Below are 19,593 nucleotides of genomic sequence, written 5' to 3' on the forward strand. Positions count from 1 at the left end.
GCAAGTAATTTCTTAGTATGGTTAGAAAAACAGTTTTGATATTAGTGGACACCGCACCCCCTTTCCATTCCAGAAGTCCCAGGATCACACTTTGAGAACTGCTGTCCGTCCCAAGTCTTTGTCCTTACAGTTAGTGCCTCTCGGTGCTGCCCGGCCCCCCAGCAAGGAGCCGGGAATCGGCACCCAACAACAAAAAGACCTGACAGCCGACTCTACAGGCACACTGCTCCCGGAAGCCAGAGCTGCGCGCGCACCGCGGGCCTCCGACTTCCCGGCGTGCCCCGGGCTTGCGGCGTAAATGCACGTAGGCCGTAGCGACCCATGTGACCTGCGGGGCAGCCGAGGCGGGAATCTGTGAGTGGGCAGGGTCGCGGGGTCCTTCGGCCTGTGTTCTCTGTTTCCCCGGGGCAGCCCCGGCTCACTCCCCGCCCCCACTCTCGCCCACCAGCCGGGAAGGAAGCCAGTGTGGGAGGAAGGGTTCCAGCCCGAGCCTTCGCTCCCACCGGGAGCCTCCCGACCCGGAACTCGCGAGTCTTCAGGCCCCGCGCTTGCCGTGCTCCGTCCTAACTGCTAAACCTTGCTGGGCCCCGGGCTCTAGGCCTCTGGTGTTGAGAAAAGAAACATTTGCAAACATGTCCCGGATCGAAAAGATGAGCATTCTGGGCGTGCGGAGTTTTGGAATAGAGGACAAAGATAAGCAAATTATCACTTTCTTCAGCCCCCTCACAATTTTGGTTGGACCCAATGGGGCGGGGAAGACGGTAAGTCCTGAGTAGCCGCCTTCAGTTTACGGGTCGCCACATCTAACGAATCTGGAAAATAAAATATCTGGAGAGGTCAGAACTCCCATTAGGAGGAGAGGCGTCCCTCTGGTTCCGCTCTTGGGGCCCAGGAAGTGCCTGGGCCTCCGGGAGATTCCGGGGCTCTCGCGGCGTGGCCTGATTTGGCTTTCAGGCCACAGCGACCTTAGGAGTAGACTAGACCCAGTCTCATACGGGTGTCCAGGCCTGTCTAGTGGACAGGATTTGGTTGAGACCTGGAGCTATCGCCGCGCCCGCTCAGCGAGCTCACAGTCCTCCAGGAAACCTTTTTGTCTGCGTTGCTGGTTTTTAACACTCCTTGCTCCCAAAGTATAGCACTTCCTGGTAGTTGTCCCAATACAGTACTTTCTTAAGTAGTTATAAAATATGATAAATATGTGACTGCCTAAGAAAAGTTTCTAAGTATGCAGACTGTCTAAGCGTAATAGATGGGAAATAAATGGCTTAATTTTAAAATGAAACTGATGCGGTAGGGCTTAAATTGGAACACTGTATTTTGTTGTTAGGATGCTCTTACTTCATCAAAATAAAAGATTGGAACACAACTTATAACTGACTTTTTAAAGCCCTGGGAACATTTAGAAATTTGAGTTGGGCCCTGGAATGGCATGCAGTTACGGGAAAAGTATAGTCAAGAGGATGTCTGGTCTGAAACGGTTCCTTGAGAAAAAGCAAGGCGCTATCAGTGTAACAGGGAGTAGAGTGAATGAAGCATCCAGAAAGAGATTAGGTTTAGTGTTGAGAGTTGAATGCCAGACTCCTAAGTACTTTTGTTTATGTAAAAATGTTATTTATTGAGTGCCTGTTATGTACCTAGCATTGTGTTCAGTGCTCTACTGGAAGGGAGATTAGTGCTTATGAGTACTAGCTGCCTGAATACAAATTTTTTGTGTGTGTGTGAGGAAGACCAGCCCTGAGCTAACATCTGCCAATCCTCTATTTGCTGAGGAAGACTGGCCCTGGGCTAACATCCGAGCCCATCTTCTTCTACTTTATATGGGCTGCTGCCACAGCATGGCTTGACAAGCGGTGCATTGGTGTGCTCCCGGGGTTCCGAACCTGCAAACCCCAGGCTGCCACAGCGGAGTGCCCTCACTTAACTGCTTGCGCCACTGGGCCGACCCCTGAATGCAAATTTTTTGCTTCACCATTTATTAGCTGTGTAACTGAACAAGAGCGACCTAAATGCTCTATGCCTTAGTTTTCCCATTTATAAAATGGAGATAAAAATAGTTTCTACAGCCTGGGATGAACTGAGAATTAAATGGTTATGTTTGTAAAAGTGGTTAGTACGATACCTGGCATATAGTTTCTGTGTAACTATTAGCCATTGGGTTTTGGTTTGTTTTTTTCTTTACTTTTTTAAAAATTTCAGCTTTATTGAGGTATAATTGACATATAAAATTGTAAGATATTTAAAGTATACATCGTGTGATTAGATATACGTATACATTGTGAAAGGATTCCCCCATCTAGTTAATTAACACATCCATCACCTCACATATTTATCTTTTTTTTTTGCTGAGAACATTTAAGTTCTACTTTCAGCAAGTTTCAGTTATACAGTACAGTGTTATCAACTATGGTTGCTGTTTTACATTAGCCAGCCATTGTTGTTAAGTTAGTTTAAAGGGTTTTAGTCGGAAGTGGAGAATTTTTTTAACACTTAATCATAACTACATTACAGGTTTTGTAATGTCACATTTTATCTGTATCGCTTATAGTCTCTATGGTAAATAATATTTTTTAATGAATTAACATTTTATGATAAACTTCTGTGGTTTTCTTGTAACTAAATAATATAATTTTCTATTTCTTTAGACCATCATTGAATGTCTAAAATATATTTGCACTGGAGATTTCCCTCCTGGAACCAAAGGAAATACATTTGTTCATGATCCCAAGGTAATGGTGCTAGTAAAATTTTGTATTTTTAAAATAAAATTTTTAAAATTATGGAAGTGATAATAGCTTATTGTAGAAAACCTGGCAATGGAAAAGTAGAAAGAAATATGAAAATCTTAGCACCCAGTGACAACCAATGTAGACTTTTTCATGTATTTTCTTCTCTTTTACATACTGTCTTACATAGCTGAAGTCATACTAATTTTGTATTCTGAGAGTTTTTTCCACTTAACATTATCATAAAGTCCCATGTCATTAAAAAACTATATTAAATTCTTAATCTGGGTGTTTGGTATGTGGGTGCTTCTTTTAATCTTTATAGTTTTTTGTATGTCTGAAATATTTCCCACTTAAAATATATAACCTTTTATGAACATTTTTAATAATTGCATAATTTTCTTACATTTAGATTGCTTTTAGTTTTTCATTAAAATCTACCATGTTTTTCATTATTATGTACCATGGTACATTAAAATGTACTGTGATGAAAGTCTTTGTGTATGAATCTTTGTTTGAATTATGGTGTTTATACTGTTAATGTGTGTGAAGTACATAGAATGTTCTATACATATTTTGGCCTATAGGTTTTTCTTCTTCCATATATCTATAGTGGGGTCATATGCCTTTCATAATTCAATACCCTCCCAGCCCCCACTTAAGAGTTCATACAATATTTCTTCCAGTTTTTTTCCTGTGTTTATAAAAACGTATCTGTGTGTGGATGTAAATACTCTCACATAAATATTTTAACACATCAATAGAATTTTATACCATTTTACAAATCAAGTATTTATTTAGTGACATACTGTAGGTATGTTAATACGTATATTTACACTTTTATTTCATTATTTTTAATTACTAGATGGTATTCCTTTGAGTTTATATTCTGTAGTTTATTTATCTGACTCCCTGTTGATGGTCATTTAAGTTGTTTCTACTTTTATGTGACTAAATATTACTCTGTGATTATGAAAATGTTTATTAATCTTCCTCTTAGAAAGAGTAAAGTCATTTAGTATGTTTACTGAGCCCTGTCTACAATGACTATTTCACACCTTCTCTCTCCTTAAACCTACGATCTACTCTACTTAATTGACGATCTTGCCTTGTACTTTATTGAGAAAATAGGAGGAATCAGATGAAAAGTCCCTCATTTTCCAATCATAAAATCTACCAAACTACCCTGCATATGTACCTATACTATCTGTTTTCTCTCCTGTATTAAGGGTACATTGTTTATTGTATCATCTAAAGGTCAACCAACTCCTCTTGGAGGCTGGATGCAGTCAGTCGCTTTTGTCAGCTCAAGCATTTTGCTTTTCAATTGGTTCTTCTTGCTCCTGCATTAGCAGTTTCTCTCTCTATAGAATCATTCACATAAGCATATAAAGATGCTCTAGTAGCTCCAATCTACAGACAAACAAACAAAAAACTCTCCTTTTACTCCATATCACCCTCTGGCTACTACCTCTTTGTTCCAGTTTATAGCAAAATTCACAAGAGTTATATGTACTCATTGTCTTCACTTCATTGCTTCCCATTTTTTCCTCAGCCTACTCTGTTCAGATTTTCTTTTTTTTCCTCATTAAAACGGTCCTTGCAAGGTCACCAGTAATCTCCATGTTGCTAGATAAAGTGGTCATTTTCTAATTCTCAGTTACTTCTCACCAGATTTGATATAGTTAGTTATTCCCTTTTTAAAAAACATTGCTCCCTTGGCTTCCATGACACTGTAATCTCATACCTCCTTTTTCACTGGCCACACCTTAGTCTCCTTTGCTGAGTCTACTTTTGTCCAACTTTTCTTGGGTAATCTCATTGAGTCTCATGGCTTTAATTACTGGTTATATGTTGATGACTCCCAAATTTGTATATTTAACCCTAACTTCTTTGCTAAACTCTAGACATATATGTCCAGCTGTTTGGATATTTAATGGCATCTCAAATTTAACATGTTCAAAACAGAACTCTTGGTTCCCTGTGCCTCCAACCGTCTCACATTCTCAAGCCTGTTAACTACTTCAGTACTCTCCAACTTAATAAATGATATCATCATCCAAACATTTGCTTATGCCAGAACATCCTTTGATTGATTCTTTCATCTCACCCTGTTTCTAATTCTTAAGTAATTCTTAGCTACTCTTCTAAAATATGTCCAGAATTTGTCCCTTCATTCCATCTTCACTGCTCTGTTCCTGGTCCAAGCCACCGCCCTCTTCCCTTTGAACTGTTGTAGTAGTCACAAAAGTTCTCTCTTTTTCACACAGCAGCCAGAGTTATCTTTTAAATATTCATTCATTCAAGAAGGAGTGAGTCATTCAAAATCTGGGGGAAGAACATTCCAGCCAGTATTAGTACTAAATGCAAAGTTCCTGAGGTAGGATGATGCTGGGTGTGTTCAAAGAACCACAAGGAGGAGCAAAACAGCAGGGGGAAGACTGGTAGAAAATTAAGTTGGAAAGATAGAATGGACTAGATCCTGTAGGACCTTGGGTGGTATTCTTATTTAAATAAGAATCTATTGGAAGAGTTTAAGCAGGAAAAGGGCATGATCTATATTTTAAGGCGATCAGTCTGGCTGCTGAGAGAAGACTGTTTGTAGATGGCAAGGGTAGAAGGGCAGAGACTAATAAAGGGGATTTTGTGATAATCCAGGTGAGAAATATTGGTGGTTTGATTAAGGTGGTAGTGGTAGAAATGGTGAGAAATGCTTATATTTGGGATGTAATTTAAAGGTAGAACCAACAGATTAGCTAATGGTTTGGATAATGGCATATGAGAGAAGTAGAAGCATCAAGCATAACTCCAAGTTTCTTGACTTGAGCAACTAGATAAAATAGTGTTGCTGTTTATTATCATGGAGAAACTGGAAAAGGAGATTTGGGTGGCTCTGGTTTAAACATATAAATTTGGGATGTGTGTTAGATACCCAAAGGAGATATCCAGTAGGCAAATAGAAGTATGTCCAGGGGAGAGTTTTGAGCTAGAGAAAGAAAATTAAGAATCATTGATGTTAGTTATAGATAGTTAGTTTTAAAGCCTGATGGGATCACACAAGGAGTGAACAAAGAGATGCAACACTTGAACCTAGAGCATATCAGCATTTAGAAATAGGAACATGGAGGAGGAGCCAGCAAAAGATGCTAAAAGAACAACTAATATAATAAGGAAAACTGGGAAAGTGGTGTCTTGGAAGACAAGAGAATAAAGTGTTACAAGAAGGAAGGGGTCATCAACTGTGTCAAATATGTTGACAGCTCAAGTAAGGGGAAGGCTTGGCTATGTGGAGGCCATCAGTGATCTTGACAAAACCAGTTTTAGTAATCTGAGAAAACAGGAGCTAAGAAAGTGAAATGCATAGAATTGTTTTACGAGTTTTGCCATAAAAGACACAGGGTGCAGTAGCTGAAAAGGTTTGCAGGATCAAGGAGAGTTTTGTTGGATATTGTTTTTGTTTTGTTGTGGTTTTATTATTTTTTTATTTTCTGGATGTTTCCATGTTAATTGATGCTCTAGTATCTCTGCCAAGCTCAATCTGTCACCCACTTGCTTTTCCAAATGCTTTTATCTTTTTAGAGCTGTTTTTCTCATCTGTCTGCTCATGTCCTCCCTGTGGTTCTTATGGCCTTGATGGTTTAGCTCTCTTCATTTACTACCCACTTTTCGGCTGCTCGCATTTCCCAGTTCTGAGCTCCCACTCACACTGTTTTATCAGCTCTTCTCTCCTGAGTCACTCACCTGCTTCTGTGGGTGGAGCCATTCCCCTCACCTGAATTGCCCACATCCCCTCAGTTTTCCCAATTTCCTATGTCTTCTCATCGTTTCAATTCCTCTCATCCTCATATCTTCAGCTTCTCTTGTCTTTCCTTTTCTCTGTTTTAATTTTTCCTTGCATCTAGTACTGTTTACCTTGTGTTCAACCCCTGAGTTTTTCTGGTGCTTCTCACCAATCTTTCTTACCTATCTTTTGTTGTTTCTGTCTTCTTAGGAACTTTGATTTCCATGTTGCTCCATTTGCCTAACTTCGCTCCCTTTCTCCTCTGTGTCTTTCAAACTTTTGCCTACCTCAGTCCTTCTCATCCTTCCTCTGACTTCATTTGTGTCTCCTCAATTAATCTGAACCCTCAGAAGCTCATTTCTCTGTTGTCTGCATCTCATCAGTTCTTTTTTTTTTTTTTTGCTTCTGGCTGATACTGTAAATTACCTGGATGCTTATTTCCTCTGCTGTTTCTTTATCCCATATTGCTCCCATATGTTGTGTTTTTGAAAGTGGGAGATACTAGAACATTTATAGACTGATAGGAATGACCCTGGATAGAAGGAAAAATTGATACAGGAGAGGGGATAATTGCAGAGCAAAATCCTTGAGTAGGCAAGAAGAGATAGGATTCATTGCTCAACTGAAGGAGTTAATAGGAACATGCACTGTTTATCCATTTTAAGAGGATGGCAGGCAGAGTATCTAATTGGTAAATTTAGCGGTGAGAGAATGACTAAGTTCTCTTTTGATTGTTTCTATTCTCAGTGGAAAAAAGAAGTGAAATCATTGGTTGAGGGTGGGAGAAGTGGTTGATTGAGGCTAGAAAAGTAGTTTTTATCTCAGAGAGTAAATTGATTAAGGAAGTGTTATAGGGTTACAAAACAGTGTCAGGGAGGTCACTTGAGGTTTTTGGGTGAAAATTTATAGGGAGAACAGTCACGGTTGTGTTTCTTCAGGCTTGTTCCGCCGTTCAATGGCAAGCACTGAGTAAGTTGGAAAGTTGGATTTAATCAAGGTTAGGGGTTTGCCTGGTAAATACAATGAAAGGATTGGGAAAGAAGGAATTGATTATATTCTTAATATATTTACCTATTTGATCAATCCTCCTGTATTTAATGAACCTCCCCTCACTGCACTAGGGCTCCAATACCCTATGCTGGACTGACTCCACCCTTATGTGCAATCCCTCCTCACCCTGCTTGGCTCTAATTCCTCGTACTGGCCCCCTCACATGGATGTTTTCCCATTCTGCTTGGGCTCTGAATTCCCATGCTGGATCACTTCCCCATTCCCCACCCATGGACACCTTACTCACCCTTCTCAGTCTCTAATACTCTTTTTTTTTTGGTGAGGAAGATTGGCCCTGAGCTACCATCTGTTGCCAAACTTCCTCCTTTTTGTTGAGGAAGATTGGCTCTGAGCTAACAGCTGTGCCCATCTTTCTCTATTTTGTATGTGGGATGCCGCCACAGCATGGGTTGATGAGCAATATGTCGGTCTACACCCAGGATTCGAACCTGGGAACCCCGGGACGCTCAAGCAGAGCGCACACACTTAACCACTACGTGACCAGGCCGGCCCCTTCGTTTCTTTTATATGGCTGAGTAATGTTCTATGTGTGTGTGTGTGTACACACACACCACATCTTCTTTGTTCATTCATCTACCCATGGACACTTAGGTTGCTCCCATATCTTGGCTTTTGTAAATAATGCTGCAGTGAACACAGAGGTGCATATATCTTTTCGAATTAGTGTTTATGTTTTCTTTGGATAAAAACCTAGAAGTGGAATTGCTGGATAATATAGTAGTTCTATTTTTAAGTTTTTGAGGAACCTCCATACTGTTTTCCATAGCGGCTGTACTAATTTACATTCCCACCAACATTACACAAGGGTTCCCTTTTCTCCACATACTCGCCAACCTTGTTGTTTGTTGTCTTTTTTTTTTTTTTTTCCTTTGGGCCAACTTGTCCAACTGCCCAGCTATCCTATTTTTTTTTAATTGATGTCATAATAGTTTATAACATTGTGAAATTTCAGTTGTACGTTATTATATATGTCAGTCACCACATAAATATGCCCTTTCACCCCTTGTGCCCACCCCTGACCCACTCCCCCTGGTAAGAACCAAACTGTTCTCTCTGTCTGTCTGTTAGTTTATCTTCCACATATGAGCAAAATTGTACAGTGTTTGTCTTTCTTTTTCTGGCTTATTTCACTTAACATAATACCCTCCAGGTCCATCCATGTTGTTGCAAATGGAATGATTTTGTCTTTTTTTATGGCTGAGTAGTATTCCATTGTGTACATATGTATATCTCACATCTTCTTTATTCAGTCATCAGTTGATGGACACTTGGGTTGCTTCCATGTCTTGGCTATAGTGAATAATGCTGCAATGAACATAGGCGTGCATAAACCTCTTTGGGTTGTTGATTTCAAGTTCTTTGGATAAATACCCAGTAGTGGGATAGCTGGATCATAAGGTATTTCTATTTTTAATATTTTGAGGAATCTCCATACTGTTTTCCATAGAGGCTGCACCAGTTGGCATTCCCACTAGCAATGGATGAGGGTTCCCTTTTCTCCACAACCTCTCCAACATTTGTTGTTTTTTCTCGTGGTGATTATAGCCATTCTAATGAGTGTAAGGTGATATCTTAGCGTAGTTTTGATTTGCATCTCCCTGACGAGTAGTGATGTTGAACATCTTTTCATGTGCCTATTGGCCATCTGTATATCTTCATTGGAAAAATGTCTGTTCCTATTTTCTGCCCATTTTTTGATCAGGTTGTTTGTTCAGTTGTGTGAGTTCTTTAAATATTATGGAAATTAACCCCTTGGTGGATATATGATTTGCAAATATTTTCTCTCAGCTGGTGGGTTGTCTTTTCATTTTGATCCTGATTTCCTTTGTCTTGCAGAAGCTCTTTAGTCTGATGAAGTCCCACTTGTTTATTTTTTCTTTTGTTGCCTTTGTCCCTCTAAGACCGATGTCAAAAGAGTGTACTGCCTATATTTTCTTCTAGGAGTTTTATAGTTTCAGGTCAAAGATACCTTCAAGTCTTTGATCCATTTTCAGTTAATTTTTGTGTATGGCAAAAGATAATAATAGTCTGCTTTCATTTTTTTTGCATGTGGCTGTCCAGTTTTCCCAGCACCATTTGTTGAAGAGACTTTCCTTTCTCCATTGTATGTTCTTAGCTCCTTTGTCAAAGATTAGCTATCCATAGATGTGTGGTTTTATTTCTGGGCTTTAAATTCTGTTCCATTGATCTGTGTGTCTGTTTTTGTACCAGTACCGTGCTGTTTTGATTATTATAGCTTTGTAGTATATTTTGAAGTCAGGGATTGTGATGCCTTTAGCTTTGTTCTTTTTTCTCAGGATTGCTTTAGCTATTGGGGGTCTTTTGTTGCCCCATATGAATTTTAGGATTCTTTGTTCTATTTCCGTGAAGAATGTCACTGGGATTCTGATTGGGATAGCAATGAATCTGTAGATTGATTTAGGTAGTATGGACATCTTAACTGTGTTTATTCTTCCAATCCATGTGCATGGGATATCTTTCCATTTCTTTATGTCATCATCGATTTCTTTCAATAATGTATTATAGTTTTCATTGTATAGGTCTTTCACTTCTTGATTAAATTTATTGCTAGATATTTTATTCTTTTTGTTGTGATTGTAAATGATCCGGATTGTATTCTTGAGTTCGCTTTGTGTTAGTTCGTTATTAGAGTACGGAAACGCAACTGATTTTTGTTAAGTTGATTTTGTACCCTGCAACTTTGCTGTAGTTGTCGATTGTTTCTAAAAGTTTTCCGATGGATTCTTTAGGGTTTTCTATGTATAAAATCAAGTCTTCTGCAAACAGGGAGAGTTTCACGTCTTCATTGCCTGTTTGGGTTCCTTTTATTCCTTTTTCTTTCCTAATTGCTCTGGCCAAAACCTCCATTAGTATGTTGAATAAGGGTGGCGAGAGTGGGTACCCTTGTCTTGTTCCTGTTCTCAGAGGGATGGCTTTCACTTTTTCCTTGTTGAGTATGATGTTGGCTGTGGGTTTGTCATATATGGCCTTTATTATGTTGAGGTACTTTCCTTCTATACCCATTTTGTTGAGAGTTTTTATCATAAATGGATGTTGGATCTTGTCAAATGCTTTCTTTGCATCTATTGAGATGATCATATGGTTTTTATTCCTCGTTCTGTTGATGTGGTGTATCACATTGACTGATTTGCGGATGTTGAACTGTTCCTGTGTTCCTGATATAAATCCCACTTGATCATGGTGCATGATCTTTTTAATGTAGTGCTATATTCAGTTTGCCAATATTTTGTTGAGGATTTTTGTATCTATGGTCATCAATGATATTGGCCTGTAATTTTCCTTCTTTGTATTGTCCTTGTCTGGCTCAATATATCTCTATTGTCTAATAGTCTCAATGTATCTCTCCCCCAAATATATGTTAAGAACAAAGTAGAAAAAATAACTTTATGATGGAGAAGCCTGGCAGGTACCACTTTTAGCAAGAGATTGAAGTTAACATCCCCAGTAATGAGACAAATTGAAATCATGTCCCATCTTATAAGATGCAATGAAAGGAGCCACATCATCGCTTCTGTAAGATTCTTGCCAAAGAGGCATAATCTTATTCTAGTCATGAGGAAATATTAGATAAACCCAAATTTTGAGAGACACTCTATAAAATAATGTTCTGTAATTTTCAAAATTATCAGTCACGAATGTCAAGGAAAATCTGAGGAACTGTTCCAGACTGAAAGAAACTAAAGAGACATGACCGCTGTGTGTAATTCTGTACAATGTGTAATTCTGAACTGGATCCTTTTGTTGTAAAGGACATATTAGAACAACTGGCAAAACTTGAATGGGTATCTGAAGACTATATGTTAGTAATATATCACTCTCAATTTACTGATTTTTATGGTGAAAATGTCCTTGTTTTGTAGGAAATACTGACAATGGGACATTAGATCAGTAAATGCTCTCAAGTGGTTTAGGGGGAAAAAGTTATGTATACTGTATTTCTACTTTTCTGTAAGCTTGTGATTGTTTTAAAAAGTATTTTAAAAAACACATTTGGTACTTAAGAAGATAAAATTCATTTATTTGTAAAATCCACATACCTGATCTCCTAATGATGCTGAATAACAGAGGTAGATAATATAATACAATTTTAGCAAATCAGTTAAACAGTATTCTTTTCGTCCTGTATTTTGAATAGCATGTAAAAATGTCACTTATTTTGGATGTTTAAGTTTTTCTTTTTTTTTGTTCTCTCATTTTTCGTAAGTAAGTTGCTTATATCTTTTCTTTCAGAACTAACATTCTGATGCTGTTAAAGTAGCATCATTTTTCCCTATTTACCTTCAAAGGTTGCTCAAGAAACAGATGTTAGAGCCCAGATTCGTCTGCAGTTTCGTGATGTCAATGGAGAACTTGTAGCTGTGCAGAGATCTATGGTGTGTACTCAGAAAAGCAAAAAGACGGAATTTAAAACCCTGGAAGGAGTCATTACTAGAACAAAGTAGGTGTTTATTTTATATTTGGATATCTGTTCATTTTCTGTCTTTTAGGTCTATAAGACTATGGTTTTTTCCTACTACTTTATTTTAGGGGAGTATATTAATTTTTTTTACCAGACTTTATTTTTTAGAGCAGTTTCAGGTTCTCAGCCAAACTGAACAAAATAGTAGAGTTCCTGTATACTCCCTGCCCCTACACATGCAAAGCCTCACCCACTGTCAACATTTAATTTTTTATTTGATACTATTTATCAGTTAAACAGAATGATCCTATTAAAGATTAAGTGATAATGCTTCATTCCTTTGAGTAATTTATGAACAGTTGATGAATTGAAGGTACATAATTCGTCAGACACAGATTGGATGAATGAAGAATGCTAGTATCATGTGTAGGGATGGGTGAGATGAGAAGTAAACAAGTAGGAAAGAGTAATAATTTGTCCCTTTCAACTGTTATCGTTCTGTTAGAGGCGGGTATCATCTTCTAATGGATGTGGATTTTGGAATTAGGCTGCCCTGGATTCAAGCTTTATCCTTTTTGGGCAAATTACTTAACTATCACCTTACCCCCTACCTTTCATTTATTTATTTATTTGTTAAACTAATTAAATAATTCCTTTATTTAACCTATAATGTTTAGCACCTATTATGTGCTCGAGGCACTATACTAGCTATTGGCTTCTTAAGTGGGTTCTTTTCATTGGCTTTTAAACACACTCACGTCTCTCCCACACCCTCAGATTTCATTCCACTCCAGTTACTGTCTATTTCCATCTTCCCCTTTACAGCCAATCTTCTCAAAAGAGTAGTTGATATTCACTGTCTCCATTTCTTCACTTCCTCCTCATTCCTCCTCTAGCCCCATTCCTCTACTGAAACAGCTCCAACTAAGGTCAGAAATAACCTCTGTATTAATTAGGATAATGCTATTGCTATACAAAATAGACCTCATAGCAAGCCTCTGTTTTTCTCATTTGTAAAATAGGGATTCATTATCACTGTTCATATCTTAGAAAGATGTTGGAAGGATTGAACTAATACATATAAAATGCTTAATATGTAGTAAGAGCTCCTGAAGTAGTTTTCAGTGACTGCTATAACAAACCACAAACTTAGTGGCTTAAAACAACACGAATTTATTGTCTTACAATTTTATAGTTTAGAAGTCCAAATTGGGTGTCACTGGCTTAAAATCAAGGTGTTGGCAGGGCTATGTTCCTTTCTGGAGGCTTCAGTGGAAAATCTGTTCCTTGCCCCTTCCATCTTTTAGAGCCACCCACATTCCTTGACTCATAGACCTCTTCCTTCATCTTCAAAGCCAACAACAGTGGGCAGAGTTCTCACATCTTATCACTCTCACCTCCTCTTCTGCCTCTCTCTCCCACATTTAAGGACCTTTGTAATTACCTTTGCCCAACCCAAATAATCTAGGATAATCTCTCTATTTAAATTCAGATGTTGAGCAACTTTAATTTCATCTGCAACCTTAATTCTCCTTTGCCATGTAACCTAACACATTCACAAATTCCAGGGATTAGAATGTAGATATCTTGGCAGGCTATTGTTCTATGTACTACAAGTCAATAAATGGTAGCTGTTAATCACTTCTTACTTGAAAATTTTTTTTGGACTTCCATGACCTGACACAACACTGTTCCCTCTTTCTCTCCCTTACAGCCACATCCTACCCAGCTAATAAACGCTGGAGTTCCACAGGCTCAGCCCTAGATCCTCTCCTGTTTTTGCTCTATTTTCTCTTCCTAGATAATCTCATTTATATCCATTGCTCGAATTGCTGTGTATTTGTAGGTGGCTCACAGATTTATGTCTCCAGACCAGATCTCTGTTTCCAGACCCGTGTACCCAACTGTCTCTCTCATATTCTACCAGTTGTTGCAAAGACACCTCAGATTCAGCAGGTTCAAAACCAATATCATGTACCTTTCCCCTTGACTCCCCTTAAAAAACCTTCTGCAACCTGATCCTTTTGCAGAGCTCCTCATCTCAATAAATGACACCCCCATCCATCCAGTGACATAAGCCAAGAATCTAAGTGTATCTTGACACCTTCCTTGAGTCTGTTTCTCTTCATCTCTATGACCGTTTTAATTCAGGCTACCATCATCTTTCCTTGGTCTAATGTGATAACGTCCTGGTCTGTCTGTGTCCATTCTATCCTCCTACGAAACGTTGTCAGTACATTTGGTGTAATATTTTCAGAATACATACTGCAATATATAAATGACAGTAAAGACAGACCACTGCCTCTGCCCACCTAATCTAGTTATTAACAGATACTGGACAGATTATAAGACAGAAAATGATGAATTTGTCCTTCTGATGAAAGAAACTGTGCGATCTCTTGGAATCCAAGGGCAAGGATGCTCCTGGCTCTTAATATAATCATGTAGGAAACTCAGTTAAAAAACCCTCAGGCAGTTCTCTCTATTGGATTGTTGTCATTGTGACCCTAGAACTTGAGGTCTACTGATTAAGAATCCTCCCTGGATTTGCTTAGATGAACACCATTAAGGTTTGCTTTTACTCTCCTTTTAGTGTGTATCTGTTACTGAACAACCCCTTGTCTAAACTACACAGTCTTAAATATTAGTTTAAGGCAGCTTTGCCTGTCTGCTATGGATCATCATGTTTTGTTTTATTCTTTTAAGTCTTTTATTTTCCTTATTTTTAAGTTCTGGGGATGGAAGATAGTTTATTTTCCTCTATGCATTGTCTATAAATATTTTAAATTATTATATTTAAAAGTCCAAATATGTAAAAAAAAAATTCTGACATCTTTTCCTGTACTACCTCATTTTACATACTTTTTCATCAGTGAACTGTTAAATTGTTTAAGAGTTATACTTTTTAGCATGAGGACGCTATTGTAACGGGATGGTTGAGGGGATTTTTTTTTTCTTTTTTTTTGTCAAGTACAGAGTGAAGGACTGATTAAGAAATAAAATAGGTATAGCTGGAGGTAATTTTACATAAATTCTTGATTTTCATTTTCTATAGGCATGGCGAAAAGGTCAGTCTCAGCTCTAAGTGTGCAGAAATTGACCGAGAGATGATAAGTTCTCTTGGGGTTTCCAAGTCTGTGCTAAATAATGTCATTTTCTGTCACCAAGAAGAGTCTAATTGGCCTTTAAGTGAAGGAAAGGCTTTGAAGCAAAAATTTGATGAAATTTTTTCAGCAACAAGGTTTGTAACCTTTAATTAGACTTTGTAGCCCATTAGGTTATTGAGCCATAGTTACAATTCAGATGCTTCTTTTTTTAAACAGAAAAAAATTTTAAAGCAAAAAAAGTCATCAAATACTACCTCTCATCCAGTGGCAACCAGTGGGTATACTTCCTTTCTATGCATCTTTATTTACCTGGTTGACAGTAAATATGTAAATTTTTCACTTACCATTATGTCATAAGCATTTTCTAAGTTATTAAACATTCTTTCTAAATGTAATCTTAATGACGGCATTCTATTCCATTGTTTGAATATACTATAATTTACTTAGCCAGAAACTTGATTTTTATTTAATATCTTCAAAGGTACATTAAAGCCTTGGAAACACTTCGGCAGGTACGTCAGACACAAGGTCAGAAAGTAAAAGAATGTCAAACCGAACTCAAATATCTGAAGCAAAATAAGGAAAAAGCTTGTGAGATTCGAGATCAGATTACTAGTAAAGAAGCCCAGTTAACATCTTCAAAGGAAATTGTCAAATCCTATGAAAATGAACTTGAGCCATTGAAGGTAATTTGATTTCTTGTTTGCCAAGGAGAAGGTCACCTTTTATCATGGTAGCACTCACCCCTAAATCACTTTATTTTTATGTAAATTTGAATGGTATATATATTTCTTGAAAAAATTATCAGAGACTATATCATATTATGGTTAATGTCTTAGGTCTCTATTAGATGGTTAGTCTTAAAGTTGCCCAAAGAGCTTGGATTTGCGAATAAATAAATTTGTAGCATCATAGTAAATTAGTAATGTAGATCACTACTTGTTAAATATTAGAGTAATGACCCAACCTTACAGTTCTGTATTCTTTAGGAGATTCTTTTTTTAATTGACAGATATTTCTGAAGAATTTTTATAATTTACAGGATGTTCTTGACATTGCACAAAATTTGGAATTGATGCATAACGTGTTGATATATTTGCAAATGAGTATAGCTTTCTGAACTTTGTGGTTTATAAGGAAGACCTTAAAGAAATCCCATTCATTCATTTCACAAGCATTTATTGAATGTTCCCTGTGTGCCAGGGTATACCATGCTTGGGGCTACAGGTACAAGGAGGACTACAACAGCATCCTTGCCCTTAATGTATTCCTAGTCTAAATAAGTAAGAACGTTCTTGAAAATGGCTATTTTCTAGGTTTCAGGTAGAAGATTTTTTTTTAAGCCTTTAAAAAGTATTAATTTGGTTTTTTAAAACCTATAAATACTGGTATAGATCTTTGAATTGTAAACTAGAAAAGCTTTGGTTTTATTTCTGTCCCAGTGTCCATTGATATTAATACATCCTTTAGTGGATGTTTATTGTTTTGTGCATAGCACTGTGCCAGGTGCTCTTGGGAATAAGGAAGCCGAAGATTTAGACCTTACTTTTAAAGAACTTAAAATCTAGTTGGAGAAACAAGGAAACTTGTAAAAGATAGGACAACAGAGAAGTAAATTGAAGAGCTACACAAATGATATAGTTTAGAATATAGGTTCTTTAGGAGCTAAAAGATGATGACTGTAGCACAAGTGAGAAAAGAAAAAATAGATAAATTGTACTTTCATCAAAATAAAAAACTTTGTTCTGCAAACTATACCATCAAGAAAGTGAAAAAACAACCCACAGAATGGGAGAAAATATTTGCAAGTCGTGTATCTGATAAGGGACTTTTATCGGGAATATATAAAGAACTCTTATGACTCAATAGTAAAAAATAAACAAACACCACAATTTGAAAATGGGCAAAGGATCTGAACAGCTTTTCTCCAAAGAAGATATGTGTGTGTTGAATAAGCACATGAAAAGATGCTCGACATCATTATTCATCAGGAAAATGCAAATCAAAACCACAATGAAATATCACTTCACCCTCACAAAAATGACTATAAAGCAAAAAGACAGTAAGTGTTGATGAGGATGTGGAGAAATTGGAACTCTCATGCATGCTGATGGGAATGTAAAATTGTGTAGCCACTTTGGTTTTTTTGTAGTTGTTGTTGTTTTTTGGTGAGGAAGATTGTCCCTGAGCTAACATCTGTTGCCAGTCTTCCTCTTTTTGCTTGAGGAAGATTGTCCTTGAGCTAACATCTGCGCCAGTCTTCCTCTGCTTTGTATGTGGGATGCTGCCACAGCATGGCTTGATGAGCTGTGTGTAGGTCTGCACTTGGGATCTGAACTTGCGAACCCCCGGGGCGCTGAAGCAGAGGGCACAAATTCAACCACTATGCCACCAGGCCGGCCCCAAGCCACTTTGGAAAACAGTTCAGCAGTTCCTCAAAATGTTAAGAATAGAGTTACCATATGACCCATTAATTTTACTCCTAAGTATCTTATACCCATGAGAGACGAAAACATACGGCTACACAAAAACTTGTATAGAAATGTTCACAGCAGTATTATTCATAATAGCTCCAAAATGGAAACACCTCAAATGTCCATTAACTAACTGATCAATAAAATGTGGCATAGCCATGCACTGAAATATTATTCAGCTGTAAAAAGAAATGAAGTTCTGATACATGCTACAACAGGCAAGAACCTTGAAAACATGTTAAGTGAAAGAAGCCAATCACAAAAGACAACATATTGTATGCTTCCATTTATTTGAAATGTCCAGGATAGGCAAATCTGTAGAGACAGAAAATAGATTAGTGATCACCTGTAGTAGGAGGGGTAGAGAGGAATGAATGCTAATGGGTATAGGGGTTCTTTTTGGAAGTTGAAAATGTCCTAAGAATAGATTATGGTGATGGTTGCACAACTCTGTGAGTATACTGTAAAAATGTTGAATTGTACACTTTAAACGGGTGAATTGTATGGTATGTGCATTATCTCTCAATAAAGCTGTTTAAAAAAGTGATGACCTTGAATAGAAATCTATCACAAGACCTTCAAGGGAGGAGGCCTTCAAGCTGAGCTGGGCCTTAAAGAATGGGGAAAAATCACATGGCGACTAGAAGGTATTTTATGTATGTTTATTTTGTTTTGTATTTTTTCTTTTAAACATAATATATGCTCACAATGAAAAAAATTATAGAAGAATATTAGTTGAAATGTAAGAGATGCTCTTCCCACTCCTCATCTCTAACCTCCCAGATATATCCTACAGCAGGGTTTTTTTGCATATATACAATACATATGTGTAAACAAACATTCATGTGTATATATGTATATATTCACACATACAAGCTTATCAAAACAGGAGTGTGAGGAGGAACCTGGGTTAAGTAAATCAGGGTAAACAGAGTGAGAGAGAAGAATTGCGGTCAGATTATGGGGAGCTAATGGGTTTAGAATTTAGTTCAGTAGACAAAAGAGTGACAAAGTATGTTATATTTTAGGACAAGTTGTCCTGATAACTATGTATAGATATTGTAATTACCAGTATTGGAACACATTTTATATTCTTCAAGAGCAGCCTGGTTGGAAAGATGACAAGCACACGTAAGGCAAAAAAAAAAAAAAAAAGACGAGCTGTAAGAACTCTGAGGAGGAAGGAAGAGAATTTCTATATGAAGTGGCCAGAGAGGATTTCATAGGACTGAATTTGGGGTATGATTTTGTTGACCATAAATGGGTAGGTAATTAGAGACATAAGGACAGTAAAATGCAAGCTGTCTTTGAACACGATCAAGGAAATCCATATAGTTGAAATGGAGCATATGTATAGGAAATAATGTCAAGGTAGGGCTAAGTGACAATACCTGGTATTTATTGAGTGGTGCCAGGATTCTAACCAAGGCTGTAGCAAACATTGAGGTGTTGTATATTTCTATATTTATCTTTAATTTTGACTAGTTCTCCAAGGGTTTAATCTTATTCTCTCTATCTTCCCAGCCTAGCCCAGTGCCTGGCACATAGCAGGTGGTTTAGTTATTAAGTGGATGATTTCCAAAGTCCTTTTTTAGCTCTGATATATGAGGATTCTTCTCTTCATGGAAGTCAACATAAAGTTTGGGTCAAATCACCTTCCCAGCAGCTGTTCAGAAGACAGCTTCATTTCAATACTGCACTATAATTCATGCTTTCCCGTTTTTACAAACTCCCTCCATCTTCAGGACCTCTTTTATAAACTACTTTATTCCCATCCCACCACATCCTGTCCTGACCTTGGCCCACTTAGGCCTGTTTTCGTTTCTTGCCTTCAGTGGAAATTGCTTGAGAAATATGTTTTCAAGTTCAAAAAACCCTCTGGCCCTCTTATTTACTCTCCCACACACAAGTTCACAGTCCTTGTATACTTGATAGCCCAATTGCCTTATTCTTTTGTCTCATTTTACACTAACACCTAAGCTTTAAACACTCTGCTATATTTTTTATTGTCTTTGTC

The 19,593-nt window shown here is 37.6% G+C and overlaps 1 protein-coding gene across 4 annotated transcripts in view; it reads left to right on the top strand.

The window, feature by feature from the left end:
* The first annotated feature begins 342 nt into the window (after positions 1 to 342).
* Positions 343 to 19,593, top strand: part of RAD50 (RAD50 double strand break repair protein) — a 68,968-nt gene continuing 49,717 nt past the window's right edge. For 3 of the 4 annotated variants that reach the window (XR_009219886.1, XM_058540271.1, XM_058540294.1), the window contains exons 1-5: positions 343 to 761; positions 2,643 to 2,726; positions 11,883 to 12,034; positions 15,051 to 15,236; positions 15,584 to 15,788. Coding sequence is in view for 3 of the 4 variants with exons in the window: in XM_058540271.1 (XP_058396254.1) it covers positions 633 to 761; positions 2,643 to 2,726; positions 11,883 to 12,034; positions 15,051 to 15,236; positions 15,584 to 15,788 (756 nt within the window). In the remaining variant the exon portion in view is untranslated. The remainder of the gene's footprint in view (positions 762 to 2,642; positions 2,727 to 11,882; positions 12,035 to 15,050; positions 15,237 to 15,583; positions 15,789 to 19,593) is intronic. The other variant, XM_058540281.1, reaches the window with a different exon arrangement.

Source organism: Diceros bicornis, chromosome 1 (assembly GCF_020826845.1).
Source record: "Diceros bicornis minor isolate mBicDic1 chromosome 1, mDicBic1.mat.cur, whole genome shotgun sequence".
In the NCBI taxonomy this organism is placed as follows: domain Eukaryota; kingdom Metazoa; phylum Chordata; class Mammalia; order Perissodactyla; family Rhinocerotidae; genus Diceros; species Diceros bicornis.